General features: G+C 49.1%; 1 protein-coding gene across 3 annotated transcripts in view; it reads right to left on the reverse strand.

The window, feature by feature from the left end:
* DCAKD (dephospho-CoA kinase domain containing) overlaps positions 1-19,378 on the reverse strand; it is a 155,224-nt gene that overhangs the window by 115,072 nt on the left and 20,774 nt on the right. For all 3 annotated transcript variants that reach the window (XM_063959982.1, XM_063959980.1, XM_063959981.1), the window contains exon 2: positions 7,387-7,500. In XM_063959982.1, coding sequence (XP_063816052.1) covers positions 7,387-7,498 — 112 coding nt within the window. In that variant the 5' untranslated portion in view covers positions 7,499-7,500. The remainder of the gene's footprint in view (positions 1-7,386; positions 7,501-19,378) is intronic.

Raw genomic sequence — 19,378 nt, forward strand, 5'->3', positions numbered from 1 at the left:
CGGCAGTCCAGCCGCAGAATGTGCAAGCTGAATCGTACTACAGATCCAGCGAGCAATAGTCTGCTTTGAAGCAGGAGCACCCAGCTTGTTGGGTGCATACAGGATAAATAGCGAGTCAGTTTTCCTGACACTAGCTGTCCTGGAAACATAAATTTTCAGGGTCCTGACTACGTCCAACAACTTGGAATCCTCCAAGTCTTTAGTAGCCGCAGGCACTACAATAGGTTGGTTCAAATGAAAAGCTGATACCACCTTAGGGAGAAACTGGGGACGAGTCCTCAATTCTGCCCTATCCATATGGAAAATCAGATAAGGGCTTTTACATGACAAAGCCGCCAACTCTGACACACGCCTGGCCGAAGCCAAGGCCAACAGCATGACCACTTTCCACGTGAGATATTTCAAATCCACGGTTTTAAGTGGCTCAAACCAATGCGACTTTAGGAAATCCCACACCACGTTGAGATCCCACGGTGCCACTGGAGGCACAAAAAAGGGGGCTGAATATGCAGCACTCCCTTAACAAATGTCTGAACTTCAGGCAGTGAAGCCAGTTCTTTCTGGAAGAAAATCGACAGAGCCGAAATCTGGACCTTAATGGAACCCAATTTTAGGCCCATAGTCACCCCCTGACTGTAGGAAGTGCAGAAAACGGCCCAGCTGAAATTCCTCCGTTGGGGCCTTCCTGGCCTCACACCACGCAACATATTTTCGCCATATGCGGTGATAATGGTTTGCGGTCACTTCTTTCCTAGCTTTAATCAGCGTAGGGATGACTTCCTCCGGAATGCCCTTTTCCTTCAGGATCCGGCGTTCAACCGCCATGCCGTCAAACGCAGCCGCGGTAAGTCTTGGAACAGACAGGGCCCCTGCTGCAGCAGGTCCTGTCTGAGCGGCAGAGGCCATGGGTCCTCTGAGATCAGTTCTTGAAGTTCCGGGTACCAAGCTCTTCTTAGCCAATCCGGAACAATGAGTATAGTTCTTACTCCTCTTTTTCTTATTATCCTCAGTACCTTGGGTATGAGGGGAAGAGGAGGGAACACATAAACCGACTGGTACACCCACGGTGTCACCAGAGCGTCCACAGCTATCGCCTGAGGGTCCCTTGACCCGGCGCAATATCTTTTTAGCTTTTTGTTGAGGCGGGACGACATCATGTCCACCTGTGGCCTTTCCCAATGGTGTACAATCATTTGGAAGACTTCTGGATGAAATCCCCACTCTCCCGGGTGGAAGTCGTGCCAGCTGAGAAAGTCTGCTTCCCAGTTGTCCACTCCGGAAATGAACACTGCTGACAGTGCTAACACATGATTTTCCGCTCATCGGAAAATCCTTGTGGCTTCTGCCATCGCCATCCTGCTTCTTGTGCTGCCCTGTTGGTATACATGGGCGACCGCCGTGATGTTGTCTGACTGGATCAGCACCGGCTGGTGTTGAAGCAGGGGTCTAGCCTAACTTAGGGCATTGTAAATGGCCCTTAGTTCCAGAATATTTATGTGTAGGGAAGTCTCCTGACTCGACCATAGTCCTTGGAAGTTTCTTCCCTGTGTGACTGCCCCCCAGCCTCGAAGGCTGGCATCCGTGGTCACCAGGACCCAGTCCTGTATGCCGAATCTGCGGCCCTCTAGAAGATGAGCACTCTCCAGCCACCACAACAGCGACACCCTGGCCCTTGGAGACAGGGTTATCAGCCGATGCATCTGAAGATGCGACCCGGACCACTTGTCCAACAGATCCCACTGGAAGATCCTTGCATGGAACCTGCCGAATGGAATTTCTTCGTAAGAAGCTACCATCTTTCCCAGGACTCGCGAGCATTGATGCACCGACACCTGTATTTGTTTTAGGAGGTCTCTGACTAGAGATGACAACTCCTTGGCCTTCTCCTCCGGGAGAAACACTTTTTCCTGTTCTGTGTCCAGAACCATACCCAGGAACAGTAGACGCGTCGTAGGAACCAGCTGCGACTTTGGAATATTCAGAATCCAGCCGTGCTATTGTAGCACTTCCCGAGATAGTGCTACTCCGACCAACAACTGCTCCCTGGACCTCGCCTTTATAAGGAGATCGTCCAAGTAGGGATAATTATAACTCCCTTTTTTTCGAAGGAGTATCATCATTTCGGCCATTACCTTGGTAAATACCCTCGGTGCCGGGGACAGACCAACGGCAACGTCTGGAATTGGTAATGACAGTCCTGTACCACAATTTTGAGGTACTCCTGGTGAGGAGGGTAAATGGGGACATGCAGGTAAGCATCTTTGATGTCCAGTGATACCATGTAATCCCCTTCGTCCAGGCTTGCAATAACCGCCCTGAGCGATTCCATTTTGAACTTGAACCTTCGTATATAAGTGTTCAAGGATTTCAATTTTAGAATGGGTCTCACCGAACCGTCTGGTTTCGGTACCACAAACATTGTGGAATAGTAACCCCGGCCTTGTTGAAGGAGGGGTACCTTGATTATCACCTGCTGGAAGTACAGCTTGTGAATTGCCGCCAGTACTACCTTTCCTTTCTCCGAGGGCAGCAGGCAAGGCTGATTTGAGGTAACGGCGAGGGGGAGTCGCCTCGAACTCCAGCTTGTATCCCTGTGATACTACTTGCAGAACCCAGGGATCCACCTGTGAGCGAGCCCACTGGTCGCTGAAGTTCCCGAGACGCGCCCCCACCGCACCTAGCTCCACCTGTGGAGCCCCAGCGTCATGCGGTGGACTCAGAGGAAGCGGGGGAAGATTTTTGATCCTGGGAACTGGCTGTCTGGTGCAGCTTTTTCCCTCTTCCCTTGTCTCTGTGCAGAAAGGAAGCGCCTTTGACCCGCTTGCTTTTCTGAAGCCGAAAGGACTGTACCTGATAATACAGTGCTTTCTTAGGCTGCGAGGAAACCTGAGGTAAAAAAAATTCTTCCCAGCTGTTGCTGTGGATACGAGGTCCCAGAGACCATCCCCAACAATTCCTCACCCTGATAAGGCAGATGTGCCTTTTAAAGTCAGCATCACCTGTCCACTGCCGGGTCCCTAATACCCTCCTGGCAGAATGGACATTGCATTAATTCTGGATGCCAGCCGGCAAATATCCCTCTGTGCATCCCTCATATATAAGACTACGTCTTTAATATGCTCTATGGCTAGCCAAATAGTATCCCTGTCCTGACAGGGTAACAGACCACGCTGCAGCAGCACTGTCCATGCTGAGGCAATTGCAGGTCTCAGTATAGTACCTGAGTGTGTATATACAGACTTCAGGATAGCCTCCTGCTTTTTATCAGCAGGCTCCTTCAAGTGGCCGTATCCTAAGACGGCAGTGCCACCTTTTTTGACAAACGTGTGAGCGCCTTATCCACCCTAGGGGATATCTCCCAACGTGACCTATCCTCTGGCGGGAAAGGGTACGCCATCAGTAACTTTTTAGAAATTACCAGTTTCTTATCGGGGGAACCCACGCTTCTTCACACACTTCATTCACTCATCTGATGGGGGAACAAAACACTGGCTGCTTTTTCTCCCCAAACATAAAACCCCTTTTTTTGTGGTACTTGGGTTAATGTCAGAAATGTGTAACACATTTTTCATTGCCGAGATCATGCAACGGATGTCCCTAGTAGATTGTGTATATGTCTCAACCTCGTCGACACTGGAGTCAGACTCCGTGTCGACATCTGTGTCTGCCATCTGAGGTAGCGGGCGTTTTTTGAGCCCCTGATGGCCTTTGAGACGCCTGGGCAGGCGCGGGCAGAGAAGCCGGCTGTCCCACAGCTGTTACGTCATCCAGCCTTTTATGTAAGGAGTTGACACTGTCGGTTAATACCTTCCACCTATCCATCCACTCTGGTGTCGGCCCCACAGGGGGCGACATCACATTTATCGGCATCTGCTCCGCCTTCCACGTAACCTTCCTCATCAAACATGTCGACACAGCCGTACCGACACACCGCACACACACAGGGAATGCTCTGACTGAGGACAGGACCCCACAAAGTCCTTTGGGGAGACAGAGAGAGAGTATGCCAGCACACACCAAAGCGCTATATAATACAGGGATTCACACTACCCACAGTGATTTTTCCCTTATAGCTGCTATAATACACAATTTTGCGCCTAAATTTAGTGCCCCCCCTCTCTTTTTAACCCTTTGAGCCTGAAAACTACAGGGGAGAGCCTGGGGAGCTGTCTTCCAGCTGGACTGTGAAGAGAAAATGGCGCCAGTGTGCTGAGGGAGATAGCCCCGCCCCTTTTTCGGCGGACTTTCTCACGCTTTTTTATGGATTCTGGCAGGGGTATTTTTCACATATATAGCCTCTGGGACTATATATTGGGATTATTTGCCAGCCAAGGTATTAATATTGCTGCTCAGGGCGCCCCCCCCCCAGCGCCCTGCACCCATCAGTGACCGGAGTGTGAGGTGTGCATGAGGAGCAATGGCGCACAGCTGCAGTGCTGTGCGCTACCTTGTTGAAGACCGAAGTCTTCTGCCGCCGATTTTCAGGACCATCTTCATGCTCTCGTAGCAGTGAGTCTGTTGCCAGCAGATCTCACTGAAAATAAAAAACCTAAAATATACTTTCTTTTCTAGGAGCTCAGGAGAGCCCCTAGTGTGCATCCAGCTCAGCCGGGCACAAGATTCTAACAGAGGTCTGGAGGAGGGTCATAGTGGGAGGAGCCAGTGCACACCAGGTAGTCCTAAAGCTTTCTTTAGTTGTGCCCAGTCTCCTGCGGAGCCGCTATTCCCCATGGTCCTTACGGAGTCCCAGCATCCACTTAGGACGTCAGAGAAATAAGAATTTACTCACCGGTAATTCTATTTCTCGTAGTCCGTAGTGGATGCTGGGCGCCCGTCCCAAGTGCGGACTCTCTGCAATACATGTATATAGTTATTGCTTCACTAAAGTGTTATTGTTATGAGCCATCCGTAAACGGAGACTCAGTTGTTGTTCATACTGTTAACTGGGTATGGTTATCACAAGTTGTACAGTGTAATTGGTGTGGCTGGTATGAGTCTTACCCTGGATTCCAAATCCTTTCCTTGTTGTGTCAGCTCTTCCGGGCACAGTTTCCCTAACTGAGGTCTGGAGGAGGGGCATAGAGGGAGGAGCCAGTGCACACCAGATAGTACCTAATCTTTCTTTTAGAGTGCCCAGTCTCCTGCGGAGCCCGTCTATTCCCCATGGTCCTTACGGAGTTCCTAGCATCCACTACGGACTACGAGAAATAGAATTACCGGTGAGTAAATTCTTATTTTTACTCACGGCATTACGAGGTTTTTTCTTCGTTCTGGTGATCGTAATGTGATTGACAGGAAGTGGGTGTTTCTGGGCGGAAACTGGGCGTTTTATGGGAGTGTGTGAAAAAACGTTACCGTTTCTGGGAAAAACGTGGGAGTGGCTGGAGAAACGGAGGAGTGTCTGGGCGAACGCTGGGTGTGTTTGTGACGTCAAACCAGGAACGACAAGCACTGAACTGATCGCACTGGAAGAGTAAGTCTCGAGCTACTCAGAAACTGCACAGAGAAGTCTTTTCGCAATATTGCGAATCTTTCGTTCGCAATTTTGCTAAGCTAAGATTCACTCCCAGTAGGCGGCGGCTAAGCGTGTGCAATGCTGCTAAAAGCAGCTTGCGAGCGAACAACTCGGAATGAGGGCCATGGTTTTTCCCATTGCATAACAAATTTGCTGCTGCGATGAGATCTGAATTAGGCCCCTAATTATCACTTCCAAAGAGCTGCTCATTCTGTGGAGTCAGCTTTTCAGAGGTGAGAGACTATTCGCCTGCAGTTATGCTGCCCCGGTACTATTCTCAGCATTTCTTCAAACTGCACATGCATAGTGCCCAAACACTTACTGTGCAAATAAAGGGATGTACTCATGTTACCGGCGATCGGGATCCTGGCAGTCAGCATACCGACGCCAGGATCCTGACCGCCAGAATGCTGGCAGGGGGCCCAGGACTATTCCCACTTGTGGGTGTCCAGCATGGCGAGTGCAGCAAGCCCGCAAGGGGCTTCGTTGCGCTCGATCCTGGTGTCTGTATTCTGACTGCTGGGATCCCAACCGCCAGTCATCCAACCCCAGAGAAATGTGTTAGAAGTATACTGATTTTTAAGAATAACTATATATACATACACAGTATATACTGTAGATCTATTTACTCATGTACATTTTATATATACATGCAATATACTAATTTCATGTATATATACACATGAAATTAGTCTATAGCATAGGTTCTTAAACTCGGTTTTCCCGGGGATCGGCAGCAATGTGTGTATTACAGGCAATGTGCACCCGGCATAAGGCTTCATACACTCCTTCTAATTCTATGTACACATTGGGGGTCATTCCGAGTTGTTCGCTCGTTGCCGATTTTTGCAACGGAGCGATTAAGGCAAAAATGCGCATGCGCATGCGGTTAGTATTTTAGCACAAAACTTAGCAGATTTACTCACGTCCGAACGAAGATTTTTCATTGTTGAAGTGATCGGAGTGTGATTGACAGGAAGTGGGTGTTTTTGGGCGGAAACTGGACGTTTTCTGGGAGTGTGCGGAAAAATGCAGGCGTGCCAGGAAAAAACACGGGAGTGTCTGGAGAAACGGGGGAGTGGCTGGCCAAACGCAGGGCGTGTTTGTGACGTCAAACCAGGAACGAAACGGCCTGAGCTCATCGCAATCTGTGAGTGGGTCTGGAGCTACTCAGAAACTGCTAAGAATTTTCTATTCGCAATTCTGCAAATCTTTCGTTCGCTATTCTGCTAAGCTAAGATACACTCCCAGAGGGCGGCGGCCTAGCGTGTGCAATGCTGCTATAATCTGCTAGCGAGCGAACAACTCGGAATCACCCCCATTATGCAATCCCATACAATACAATACCATATGATATTGTATAAGATATCATATCGGATCAGATCGTGTGTACACACTACAAATGATGTCTAGAAACAAAGTCATCACTGGAGTACAAAACCACAGAATATCACCTCATCAAGACTGCATGCAGTCCGACGTACGACGTCACAAGCGACCCGCGGAAGCACGCAGCGTACGTCGGATTCTGCGTACACATTATAGAATATCATTCAGAAACAAACAATATCGTTCAAATCGTAAATTATATTGCATAGTGTGTATAGGCTAAAAGGCCGCTCCCGGACTCCCATTAGCTAATTTTACATGTCATGTCCCAGTGATGTTGCTAGCTCCTAACAAATTGGCAGTGTTACGAATATTCAGACATAAAATGACAGCCTCTTCTGTGTGTAGGCAATTGGAACAAATTATGAAAACCAGAAGTCTCCACTGTGTCTTGGAGCCCTCCAGTCACCTAGCATAATGTTGTGTGTAATCTTTTTCATTTATTTGTGTTCTGTGCACCGGAAAGTGGATTTGGTACATACCCTGTTTGGCAATGACATCTGCGTCAATCACAGCACATCCCAGTTCTCGAAGAATTGACACAACCGTGCTTTTACCAGATGCAATCCCACCTGACAGGCCCACCAGGAACATTGCTGCAGTGATAAAGATGCAACCAGAAGTTTTACTTTGATCATATATGCAAATACTGGTATATATATATATATATATATATATATATAATAAGATTTTACTTACCGATAAATCTATTTCTCGTAGTCCGTAGTGGATGCTGGGACTCCGTAAGGACCATGGGGAATAGCGGCTCCGCAGGAGACAGGGCACAAGAATAAAAGCTTTAGGATCAGGTGGTGTGCACTGGCTCCTCCCCCTATGACCCTCCTCCAAGCCTCAGTTAGGATACTGTGCCCGGACGAGCGTACATAATAAGGAAGGATATTGAATCCCGGGTAAGACTCATACCAGCCACACCAATCACACCGTACAACTTGTGATCTGAACCCAGTTAACAGTATGATAAAACGAAAAAGGAGCCTCTGAAAAGATGGCTCACAACAATAATAACCCGAATTTTTGTAACAATAACTATATACAAGTATTGCAGACAATCCGCACTTGGGATGGGCGCCCAGCATCCACTACGGACTACGAGAAATAGATTTATCGGTAAGTAAAATCTTATTTTCTCTGACGTCCTAGTGGATGCTGGGACTCCGTAAGGACCATGGGGATTATACCAAAGCTCCCAAACGGGCGGGAGAGTGCGGATGACTCTGCAGCACCGAATGAGAGAACTCCAGGTCCTCCTCAGCCAGGGTATCAAATTTGTAGAATTTTGCAAACGTGTTTGCCCCTGACCAAGTAGCTGCTCGGCAAAGTTGTAAAGCCGAGACCCCTCGGGCAGCCGCCCAAGATGAGCCCACTTTCCTTGTGGAATGGGCTTTTACCGATTTTGGCTGTGGCAGGCCTGCCACAGAATGTGCAAGCTGAATTGTACTACAAATCCAACGAGCAATCGTCTGCTTAGAAGCAGGAGCACCCAGCTTGTTGGGTGCATACAGGATAAACAGCGAGTCAGATTTTCTGACTCCAGCCGTCCTGGAAACATATATTTTCAGGGCCCTGACAACGTCAAGCAACTTGGAGTCCTCCAAGTCCCTAGTAGTCGCAGGTACCACAATAGGTTGGTTCATGTGAAATGCAGAAACCACCTTAGGTAGAAATTGAGGACGAGTCCTCAATTCTGCCCTGTCAGAATGAAAAATTAAGTAAGGACTTTTATATGATAAAGCCGCCAATTCTGACACACGCCTGGCTGAAGCCAGGGCTAACAGCATCGTCACCTTCCATGTGAGATATTTGAAGTCCACAGTGGTGAGTGGTTCAAACCAATGTGACTTTAGAAAACTCAACACAACATTGAGATCCCAAGGTGCCACTGGAGGCACAAAAGGAGGCTGTATATGCAGTACCCCTTTTACAAATGTCTGAACTTCAGGCATTGAAGCCAGTTCTTTCTGGAAGAAAATCGACAGGGCCGAAATTTGAACCTTAATGGACCCTAATTTTAGGCCCATAGATAGTCCTGTTTGCAGAAAATGGAAATGTTTCCTCCATTTCCTGTTTGCAGGAAATGGAGGAAACGACCCAGTTGAAATTCCTCTGTAGGGGCCTTCTTGGCCTCACACCACGCAACATATTTTAGCCAAATGCGGTGATAATGTTTTGCGGTTACGTCCTTCCTGGCCTTGACCAGGGTAGGGATGACTTCATCTGGAATGCCTTTTTCCCTCAGGATCCGGCGTTCAACCGCCATGCCGTCAAACGCAGCCGCGGTAAGTCTTGGAACAGACAAGGCCCCTGCTGGAGCAGGTCCTTTCTCAGAGGTAGAGGCCACGGTTCGTCCGTGAGCATCTCTTGAAGTTCCGGGTACCAAGTCCTTCTTGGCCAATCCGGAGCCACGAGTATAGTTCTTACTCCTCTCCTTCTTATGATTCTCAGTACCTTTGGTATGAGAGGCAGAGGAGGGAACACATACACTGACTGGTACACCCACGGCGTTACCAGGGCGTCCACCGCTATTGCCTGAGGGTCCCTTGACCTGGCGCAATATCTGTCTAGTTTTTTGTTTAGACGGGACGCCATCATGTCCACCTTTGGTTCTTCCCAACGGTTTACTATCAGGTGGAAGACTTCTGGGTGAAGTCCCCACTCTCCCGGGTGGAGGTCGTGTCTGCTGAGGAAGTCTGCTTCCCAGTTGTCCACTCCCGGAATGAACACTGCTGACAGTGCTATCACATGATTTTCCGCCCAGCGAAGAATCCTTGCAGCTTCTGCCATTGCCCTCCTGCTTCTCGTGCCGCCCTGTCTGTTTACGTGGGCGACTGACGTGATGTTGTCCGATTGGATCAATACCGCCTGACCCTGAAGCAGGGGTTTCGCTTGACTTAGGGCATTGTAAATGGCCCTTAGTTCCAGAATGTTTATATGAAGAGATGCTTCCATGCTTGACCACAAGCCCTGGAAATTTCTTCCCTGTGTGACTGCTCCCCAGCCTCTCAGGCTTGCATCCGTGGTCACCAGGATCCAATCCTGAATGCCAAATCTGCGGCCCTCTAGTAGATGAGCACTCTGCAGCCACCACAGAAGAGACACCCTTGTCCTTGGCGACAGGGTTATCCGCTGATGCATCTGAAGATGCGATCCGGACCATTTGTCCAGCAGATCCCACTGAAAAGTTCTTGCATGTAATCTTCCGAATGGAATCGCTTCGTAAGAAGCCACCATTTTTCCCAGGACCCTCGTGCACTGATGCACTGACACCTGGCCTGGTTTTAGGAGGTTCCTGACTAGCTCGGATAACTCCCTGGCCTTCTCCTCCGGGAGAAACACCTTTTTCTGGACTGTGTCCAGAATCATTCCTAGGAACAGTAGACGTGTCGTAGGAATCAGCTGCGATTTTGGAATATTTAGGATCCACCCGTGCTGACGTAACACTACCTGCGATAGTGCTACTCCGACTTCTAACTGTTCCCTGGACCTTGCCCTTATTAGGAGATCGTCCAAGTAAGGGATAATTAAGATGCCTTTTCTTCAAAGAAGAATCATCATTTCGGCCATTACCTTGGTAAAGACCCGAGGTGCCGTGGACAACCCAAACGGCAGCGTCTGAAACTGATAATGACAGTTTTGTACTACAAACCTGAGGTACCCTTGGTGAGACGGGTAGATTGGGACGTGGAGATAAGCATCCTTGATGTCCAGAGACACCATATAGTCCCCTTCTTCCAGGTTTGCTATCACCGCTCTGAGTGATTCCATCTTGAATTTGAACCTCTTTATGTAAGTGTTCAAGGATTTCAGATTTAAAATTGGTCTCACCGAGCCGTCCGGCTTCGGTACCACAAACAGCGTGGAATAATACCCCTTTCCCTGTTGTAGGAGGGGTACCTTGATTATCACCTGCTGGGAATACAGCTTGTGAATGGCTTCCAAAACTGCCTCCCTGTCGGAGGGAGACTTTGGTAGAGCAGACTTCAGGAACCGGCGAGGGGGAAACGCCTCGAATTCCAGTTTGTACCCCTGCGAAACTACCTGTAGAATCCAGGGGTCCACTTGCGAGTGAGCCCACTGCGCGTTGAAATTCTTGAGACGGGCCCCCACCATGTCTGAGTCTGCTTGTAAAGCCCCAGCGTCATGCTGAAGACTTGGCAGAAGCAGGGGAGGGCTTCTGCTCCTGGGAAGCGGCTGCATGGTGCAGTCTTTTTCCCCTTCTTCTGCCCCGGGGCAGGAAGGAATGGCCTTTAGCTCGCTTGTACTTATGGGAACGAAAGGACTGAGTTTGAAAAGACGGTGTCTTTTTCTGCTGATGTGAAGTGACCTGGGGTAAAAAATAAGAATTTACTTACCGATAATTCTATTTCTCGGAGTCCGTAGTGGATGCTGGGGTTCCTGAAAGGACCATGGGGAATAGCGGCTCCGCAGGAGACAGGGCACAAAAAGTAAAGCTTTACGATCAGGTGGTGTGTACTGGCTCCTCCCCCTATGACCCTCCTCCAAGCCTCAGTTAGGTACTGTGCCCGGACGAGCGTACACAATAAGGAAGGATTTATGAATCCCGGGTAAGACTCATACCAGCCACACCAATCACACCGTACAACCTGTGATCTAAACCCAGTTAACAGTATGATAACAGCGGAGCCTCTGAAAAGATGGCTCACAACAATAATAACCCGATTTTTGTAACTATGTACAAGTAATGCAGATAATCCGCACTTGGGATGGGCGCCCAGCATCCACTACGGACTCCGAGAAATAGAATTATCGGTAAGTAAATTCTTATTTTCTCTATCGTCCTAGTGGATGCTGGGGTTCCTGAAAGGACCATGGGGATTATACCAAAGCTCCCAAACGGGCGGGAGAGTGCGGATGACTCTGCAGCACCGAATGAGAGAACTCCAGGTCCTCCTTAGCCAGGGTATCAAATTTGTAGAATTTTACAAACGTGTTCTCCCCCGACCACGTAGCCGCTCGGCAGAGTTGTAATGCCGAGACCCCTCGGGCAGCCGCCCAAGAAGAACCCACCTTCCTTGTGGAGTGGGCTTTTACCGATTTTGGCTGTGGCAGGCCTGCCACAGAATGTGCAAGCTGAATCGTACTACAAATCCAGCGAGCAATAGTCTGCTTAGACGCAGGAGCGCCCAACTTGTTGGGAGCATATAGTATAAACAGCGAGTCAGATTTCCTGACTCCAGCTGTCCTTGAAATGTATATTTTTAAAGCTCTGACAACGTCCAACAACTTGGAGTCCTCCAAGTCGCTTGTAGCCGCAGGCACTACAATAGGTTGGTTCAGATGAAATGCTGACACCACCTTAGGGAGAAAATGCGGACGAGTCCGCAGTTCTGCCCTGTCCGAATGGAAAATCAGATATGGGCTTTTGTAAGATAAAGCTGCCAGTTCTGACACTCTCCTGGCCGAAGCCAGGGCTCGTAGCATGGTCACTTTCCATGTGAGATATTTCAAATCCACAGTTTTTAGTGGTTCAAACCAATGAGATTTGAGAAAGTCCAAAACAACATTGAGATCCCACGGTGCCACTGGAGGCACCACAGGGGGCTGTATATGCAGCACTCCCTTAACAAAAGTCTGGACTTCAGGAACTGAAGCCAATTCTTTTTGGAAGAAAATCGACAGGGCCGAAATTTGAACCTTAATAGATCCCAATTTGAGACCCATAGACAATCCTGATTGCAGGAAATGTAGGAATCGACCCAGTTGAAATTCCTCCGTCGGAGCACTCCGATCCTCGCACCACGCAACATATTTTCGCCAAATGCGGTGATAATGTTGCGCGGTTACTTCCTTCCTTGCTTTAATCAAAGTAGGAATGACTTCTTCCGGCATGCCTTTTTCCTTTAGGATCCGGCGTTCAACCGCCATGCCGTCAAACGCAGCCGCGGTAAGTCTTGAAACAGACAGGGACCCTGCTGAAGCAAGTCCCTTCTCAGAGGTAGAGGCCACGGATCTTCCGTGATCATCTCTTGAAGTTCCGGGTACCAAGTCCTTCTTGGCCAATCCGGAACCACTAGTATCGTTCTTACGCCTCTTTGCCGTATAATTCTCAATACTTTTGGTATGAGAGGCAGAGGAGGAAACACATACACCGACTGGTACACCCAAGGCGTTACCAGCGCGTCCACAGCTATTGCCTGCGGATCTCTTGACCTGGCGCAATACCTGTCCAGTTTTTTGTTGAGGCGAGACGCCATCATGTCCACCATTGGTCTTTCCCAACGGGTTACCAGCATGTGGAAAACTTCTGGATGAAGTCCCCACTCTCCCGGGTGAAGGTCGTGTCTGCTGAGGAAGTCTGCTTCCCAGTTGTCCACTCCCGGGATGAACACTGCTGACAGTGCTATCACATGATTCTCTGCCCAGCGAAGAATCCTTGCAGCTTCTGCCATTGTGGCTTAGAGCATTGTAGATTGCTCTTAGTTCCAGAATGTTTATGTGAAGAGACGTTTCCAGGCTCGACCACACGCCCTGGAAGTTTCTTCCTTGTGTGACTGCTCCCCAGCCTCTCAGGCTGGCGTCCGTGGTCACCAGGATCCAATCCTGTATGCCGAATCTGCCCAATAGATGAGCACTCTGCAACCACCACAGAAGAGATACCCTTGTCCTTGGAGACAGGGTTATCCGCTGGTGCATCTGAAGATGCGACCCTGACCATTTGTCCAACAGATCCCTCTGGAAAATTCTTGCGTGGAATCTGCCGAATGGAATTGCTTCGTAAGAAGCCACCATTTTTCCCAGGACTCTTGTGCATTGATGTACAGACACCTTTCCTGGTTTTAGGAGGTTCCTGACAAGCTCGGATAACTCCTTGGCTTTTTCCTCCGGGAGAAAAACCTTTTTCTGAACCGTGTCCAGAATCATCCCTAGGAACAGCAGACGTGTTGTCGGAATTAACTGGGATTTTGGAATATTCAGAATCCACCCGTGCTGTTTTAGCACTTCTTGAGACAGTGCTAATCCCATCTCTAGCTGTTCTCTGGACCTTGCCCTTATTAGGAGATCGTCCAAGTATGGGATAATTAATACGCCTTTTCTTCGAAGAAGAATCATCATCTCGGCCATTACCTTGGTAAAGACCCGAGGTGCCGTGGACAATCCGAACGGCAGCGTCTGAAACTGATAGTGACAGTTCTGTACGACGAACCTGAGGTACCCCTGGTGTGAGGGGTAAATTGGAACGTGGAGATACGCATCCTTGATGTCCAAGGATACCATAAAGTCCCCTTCTTCCAGGTTCGCTATCACTGCTCTGAGTGACTCCATCTTGAACTTGAACTTCTTTATGTACAGGTTCAAGGATTTCAGATTTAGAATAGGTCTTACCGAGCCATCCGGCTTCGGTACCACAAATAGAGTGGAATAATACCCCTTTCCTTGTTGTAAAAGGGGTACCTTGACTATCACCTGCTGAGAGTACAGCTTGTGAATGGCTTCCAAGACCGTCACCCTGTCGGAGGGGGACGTTGGTAAAGCAGACTTCAGGAAACGGCGAGGTGGATCCGTCTCTAGTTCCAACCTGTACCCCTGAGATATTATCTGCAGGATCCAGGGATCTACCTGCGAGTGAGCCCACTGCGCGCTGAAATTCTTGAGACGACCCCCCACCGCCCCCGAGTCCGCTTGAGAAGCCCCAGCGTCATGCTGAGGCTTTTGTAGAAGCGGGGGAGGGCTTCTGTTCCTGGGAAGGAGCTGCCTGTTGCTGTCTCTTCCCCCTTCCTCTGCCTCGTGGCAGATATGAATATCCCTTTGCTCTCTTGTTTTTAAAGGAACGAAAGGGCTGCGGTTGAAAAGTCGGTGTCTTTTTCTGTTGGGGAGTGACTTGAGGTAAAAAGGTGGATTTCCCGGCTGTAGCCGTGGCCACCAAATCCGATAGACCGACACCAAATAACTCCTCCCCTTTATACGGCAAAACTTCCATATGCCGTTTTGAGTCCGCATCGCCTGACCACTGTCGCGTCCATAAACTTCTTCTGGCCGAAATGGACATAGCACTTACCCGTGATGCCAGTGTGCAGATATCCCTCTGTGCATCACGCATATAAAGAAATGCATCCTTTATTTGCTCTAAAGACAGTAAAACATTGTCCCTATCCAGGGTATCAATATTTTCAATCAGGGACTCTGACCAAGCTACCCCAGCACTGCACATCCAGGCTGTCGCTATAGCTGGTCGTAGTATAACACCTGTATGTGTGTATATACTTTTTTGGATATTTTCCATCCTCCTATCTGCTGGATCTTTAAGTGCGGCCGTCTCAGGAGAGGGTAACGCCACTTGTTTTGATAAGCGTGTGAGCGCCTTGTCCACCCTAGGAGGTGTTTCCCAGCGCGCCCTAACCTCTGGCGGGAAAGGGTATAAAGCCAATAACTTCTTTGAAATTAGCATTTTTTTTTATCGGGGGCAACCCACGCTTCATCACACACCTCATTTAATTCATCTGATTCAGGAAAAACTATAGGTAGTTTTTTCACACCCCACATGATACCCTGTTTTGTGGTACCTGTAGTATCAGCAATATGTAACGCCTCCTTCATTGCCAAAATCATATAACGTGTGGCCCTACTAGAAAATACGGTTGATTCGTCACCGTCGCCACTGGAATCAGTGCCTGTGTCTGGGTCTGTGTCGACCGACTGAGGCAAAGGGCGTTTTACAGCCCCTGACGGTGTTTGAGGCGCCTGGACAGGCACTAATTGATTGTCCGGCCGTCTCATGTCGTCAAACGACTGCTTTAGCGTGTTGACACTATCCCGTAATTCCATAAATAAAGGCATCCATTCTGGTGTCGACCCCCTAGGAGGTGACATCCCCATATTTGGCAATTGCTCCGCCTCCACACCAATATCGTCCTCATACATGTCGACACACACGTACCGACACACAGCAGACACACAGGGAATGCTCTTAACGAAGACAGGACCCCACTAGCCCTTTGGGGAGACAGAGGGAGAGTTTGCCAGCACACACCAAAAGCGCTATATATGACAGGGATAGCCTTATAATAAGTGCTCCCTGTATAGCTGCTTTAATAATATAGTTTTGCCACAATTTTGCCCCCCCTCTCTTGTTTTACCCTGTTTCTGTAGTGCAGTGCAGGGGAGAGCCTGGGAGCCTTCCTGACCAGCGGAGCTGTGTGAGGAAAATGGCGCTGTGTGCTGAGGAGATAGGCCCCGCCCCTTTTTCGGCGGCCTCGTCTCCCGCTCTTTAGTGGATTCTGGCAGGGGTTAAATATCTCCATATAGCCCCCGGAGGCTATATGTGAGGTATTTTTAGCCAAAAAAGGTTTTCATTTGCCTCCCAGGGCGCCCCCCTCCCAGCGCCCTGCACCCTCAGTGACTGCCGTGTGAAGTGTGCTGAGAGGAAAATGGCGCACAGCTGCAGTGCTGTGCGCTACCTTAAGAAGACTGAGGAGTCTTCTGCCGCCGATTCTGGACCTCTTCTCGTTTCAGCATCTGCAAGGGGGCCGGCGGCGAGGCTCCGGTGACCATCCAGGCTGTACCTGTGATCGTCCCTCTGGAGCTAATGTCCAGTAGCCAAGAAGCCAATCCATCCTGCACGCAGGTGAGTTCACTTCTTCTCCCCTAAGTCCCTCGTTGCAGTGATCCTGTTGCCAGCAGGACTCACTGTAAAATAAAAAACCTAAGCTAAACTTTTCTAAGCAGCTCTTTAGGAGAGCCACCTAGATTGCACCCTTCTCGGCCGGGCACAAAAATCTAACTGAGGCTTGGAGGAGGGTCATAGGGGGAGGAGCCAGTACACACCACCTGATCGTAAAGCTTTACTTTTTGTGCCCTGTCTCCTGCGGAGCCGCTATTCCCCATGGTCCTTTCAGGAACCCCAGCATCCACTAGGACGATAGAGAAAGGTGGATTTTCCAGCCGTTGCCGTGGCCACCAGGTCCGATAGACCAGCCCCAAATAACTCCTCCCCTTTATACGGCAATACTTCCATATGTCGTTTGGAATCCGCATCGCCTGACCACTGTCGCGTCCATAACGCTCTTCTGGCAGAAATGGACATAGCACTTACTCTTGATGCCAGGGTGCAGATATCCCTCTGTGCATCACGCATATATAGTAATGCATCCTTCAAATGCTCTATAGTTAGCAGTATATTGTCCCTATCCAGGGTATCAATATTTTCAGTCAGGGAATCCGACCACGCGACTCCAGCACTGCACATCCAGGCTGAAGCGATTGCTGGTCGCAGTATAACACCAGTATGTGTGTATATACTTTTAAGAATATTTTCCAGCCTTCTATCTGCTGGTTCCTTGAGGGTGGCCGTATCAGGAGACGGTAACGCTACTTGTTTAGATAAACGTGTGAGCGCCTTATCTACCCTAGGGGGTGTTTCCCAACGCGTCCTAACCTCTGACGGGAAAGGATATAGTGCCAATAATTTTTTAGAAATTAGCAGTTTTTTGTCGGGGGAAACCCACGCTTTATCACACACCTCATTTAACTCATCTGACTCAGGGAAAACTATTGGTAGTTTTTTCACACCCCACATAATACCCTTCTTTGTGGTACTTGTAGTGTCAGAAATGTTCAATGCCTCCTTCATTGCCGTGATCATGTAACGTGTGGCCCTACTGGACATTACGTTTGTCTCCTCACCGTCGACACTAGACTCAGTATCTGTGTCTGGGTCTGTGTCGACCCACTGAGGTAACGGGCGTTTTAGGGCCCCTGACGGTGTCTGAGACGCCTGGACAGGCACTAATTGATTTGCCGGCTGTCTCATGTCATCAACCGTTTTTTGCAAAGTGCTGACATTATCACTTAATTCTTTAAATACGATCATCCAGTCAGGTGTCGACACCCTAGGGGGTGACATCACTAACCCAGGCAATTGCTCCGCCTCCACATCATTTTCCTCCTCATACATGTCGACACACACGTACCGACACACAGCACACACACCGGGAATGCTCTGATAGAGGACAGGACCCCACAAGCCCTTTGGAGAGACAGAGGGAGAGTCTGCCAGCACACACCAAGCGCTATATATATATATACAGGGATAACCTTATATAAGTGTTATTCCCTTATAGCTGCTGTTTATATAATTTTTAGCTGCCAATAGTGCCCCCCCTTCTCTTTTTTACCCTGATTCTGTAGCAAGTCTGCAGGGGAGAGTCAGGGAGCCGTCCTTCCAGCGGAGCTGTGAGGGAAAATGGCGCTTGTGTGCTGAGGAGATAGGCTCCGCCCCTTCACGACGTCCTTATCTCCCGCTCTTTTCTGTAATAATGGCAGGGGTTAAAATACATCCATATAGCCCAAGAGCTATATGTGATGTATTCTTTTGCCAACCTAAGGTATTATCTGTTATATTGCGTCTCAGGGCGCTCCCCCCCAGCGCCCTGCACCCTCAGTGACCGGAGTGTGAAGTGTGCTGAGAGCAATGGCGCACAGCTGCGGTGCTGTGCGCTACCTTAGTCTGAAGACAGGATCGTCTTCTGCCGCCGATTTCACCGGACCTCTTCGCTCTTCTGGCTCTGTAAGGGGGCCGGCGGCGCGGCTCCGGGACCCATCCAGGCTGAACCTGTGATCGTCCCTCTGGAGCTAATGTCCAGTAGCCTAAGAAACCCAATCCACTCTGCACGCAGGTGAGTCCGTTTCATCTCCCCTTAGTCCCACGATGCAGTGAGCCTGTTGCCAGCAGGACTCACTGAAAATAAAAAACCTAAAATACACTTTTATTCTAAGCAGCTCAGGAGAGCCACCTAGCCTGCACCCTTCTCGTTCGGGCACAAAAATCTAACTGAGGCTTGGAGGAGGGTCATAGGGGGAGGAGCCAGTGCACACCACCTGATCCTAAAGCTTTTATTCTTGTGCCCTGTCTCCTGCGGAGCCGCTATTCCCCATGGTCCTTACGGAGTCCCAGCATCCACTAGGACGTCAGAGAAATATATATATATATATATATATATATATATATATATATATATATATATACACACACACCGATCAGCCATAACATTCAAACCACTGACAGGTGAAGTGAGTAACATTGATTATATCATTACAATGGCAACTGTCAAGAGGTAGGCTCTATTAGGCAGCAAGTGAACAGTTGGTTCTTGAAGTTGATATGTTGGAAGCAGGAAAAACGGGCAAGCGTAAAAATCTGCGTGACTTTAACAAGAGAACTGGACCATGGAATAATGGAAAGTGTGTGTGCGTCATTTACCTGGGGAAGAGATGGCACCAGGAAACACTATGGGAAGAAAGCTAGTCTGCCAAGGCAGTGTGGGACGCTCTAGGCCAGTGATGGGGAACCTTTGGCACTTCCAGCATGCCCTTCACTGCTCTAGGCAATGCTCTGCTGGGAAACCTTGGGTCCTGGCATTCATGCAGATGTTACTTTGACACATTAACTAAACAATGTTGCAGATCAAGTATATCCCTTCATGGCAACAGTATTTCTTG

This window comes from Pseudophryne corroboree, chromosome 3 (assembly GCF_028390025.1).
Source record: "Pseudophryne corroboree isolate aPseCor3 chromosome 3, aPseCor3.hap2, whole genome shotgun sequence".
Lineage (NCBI taxonomy): Eukaryota > Metazoa > Chordata > Amphibia > Anura > Myobatrachidae > Pseudophryne > Pseudophryne corroboree.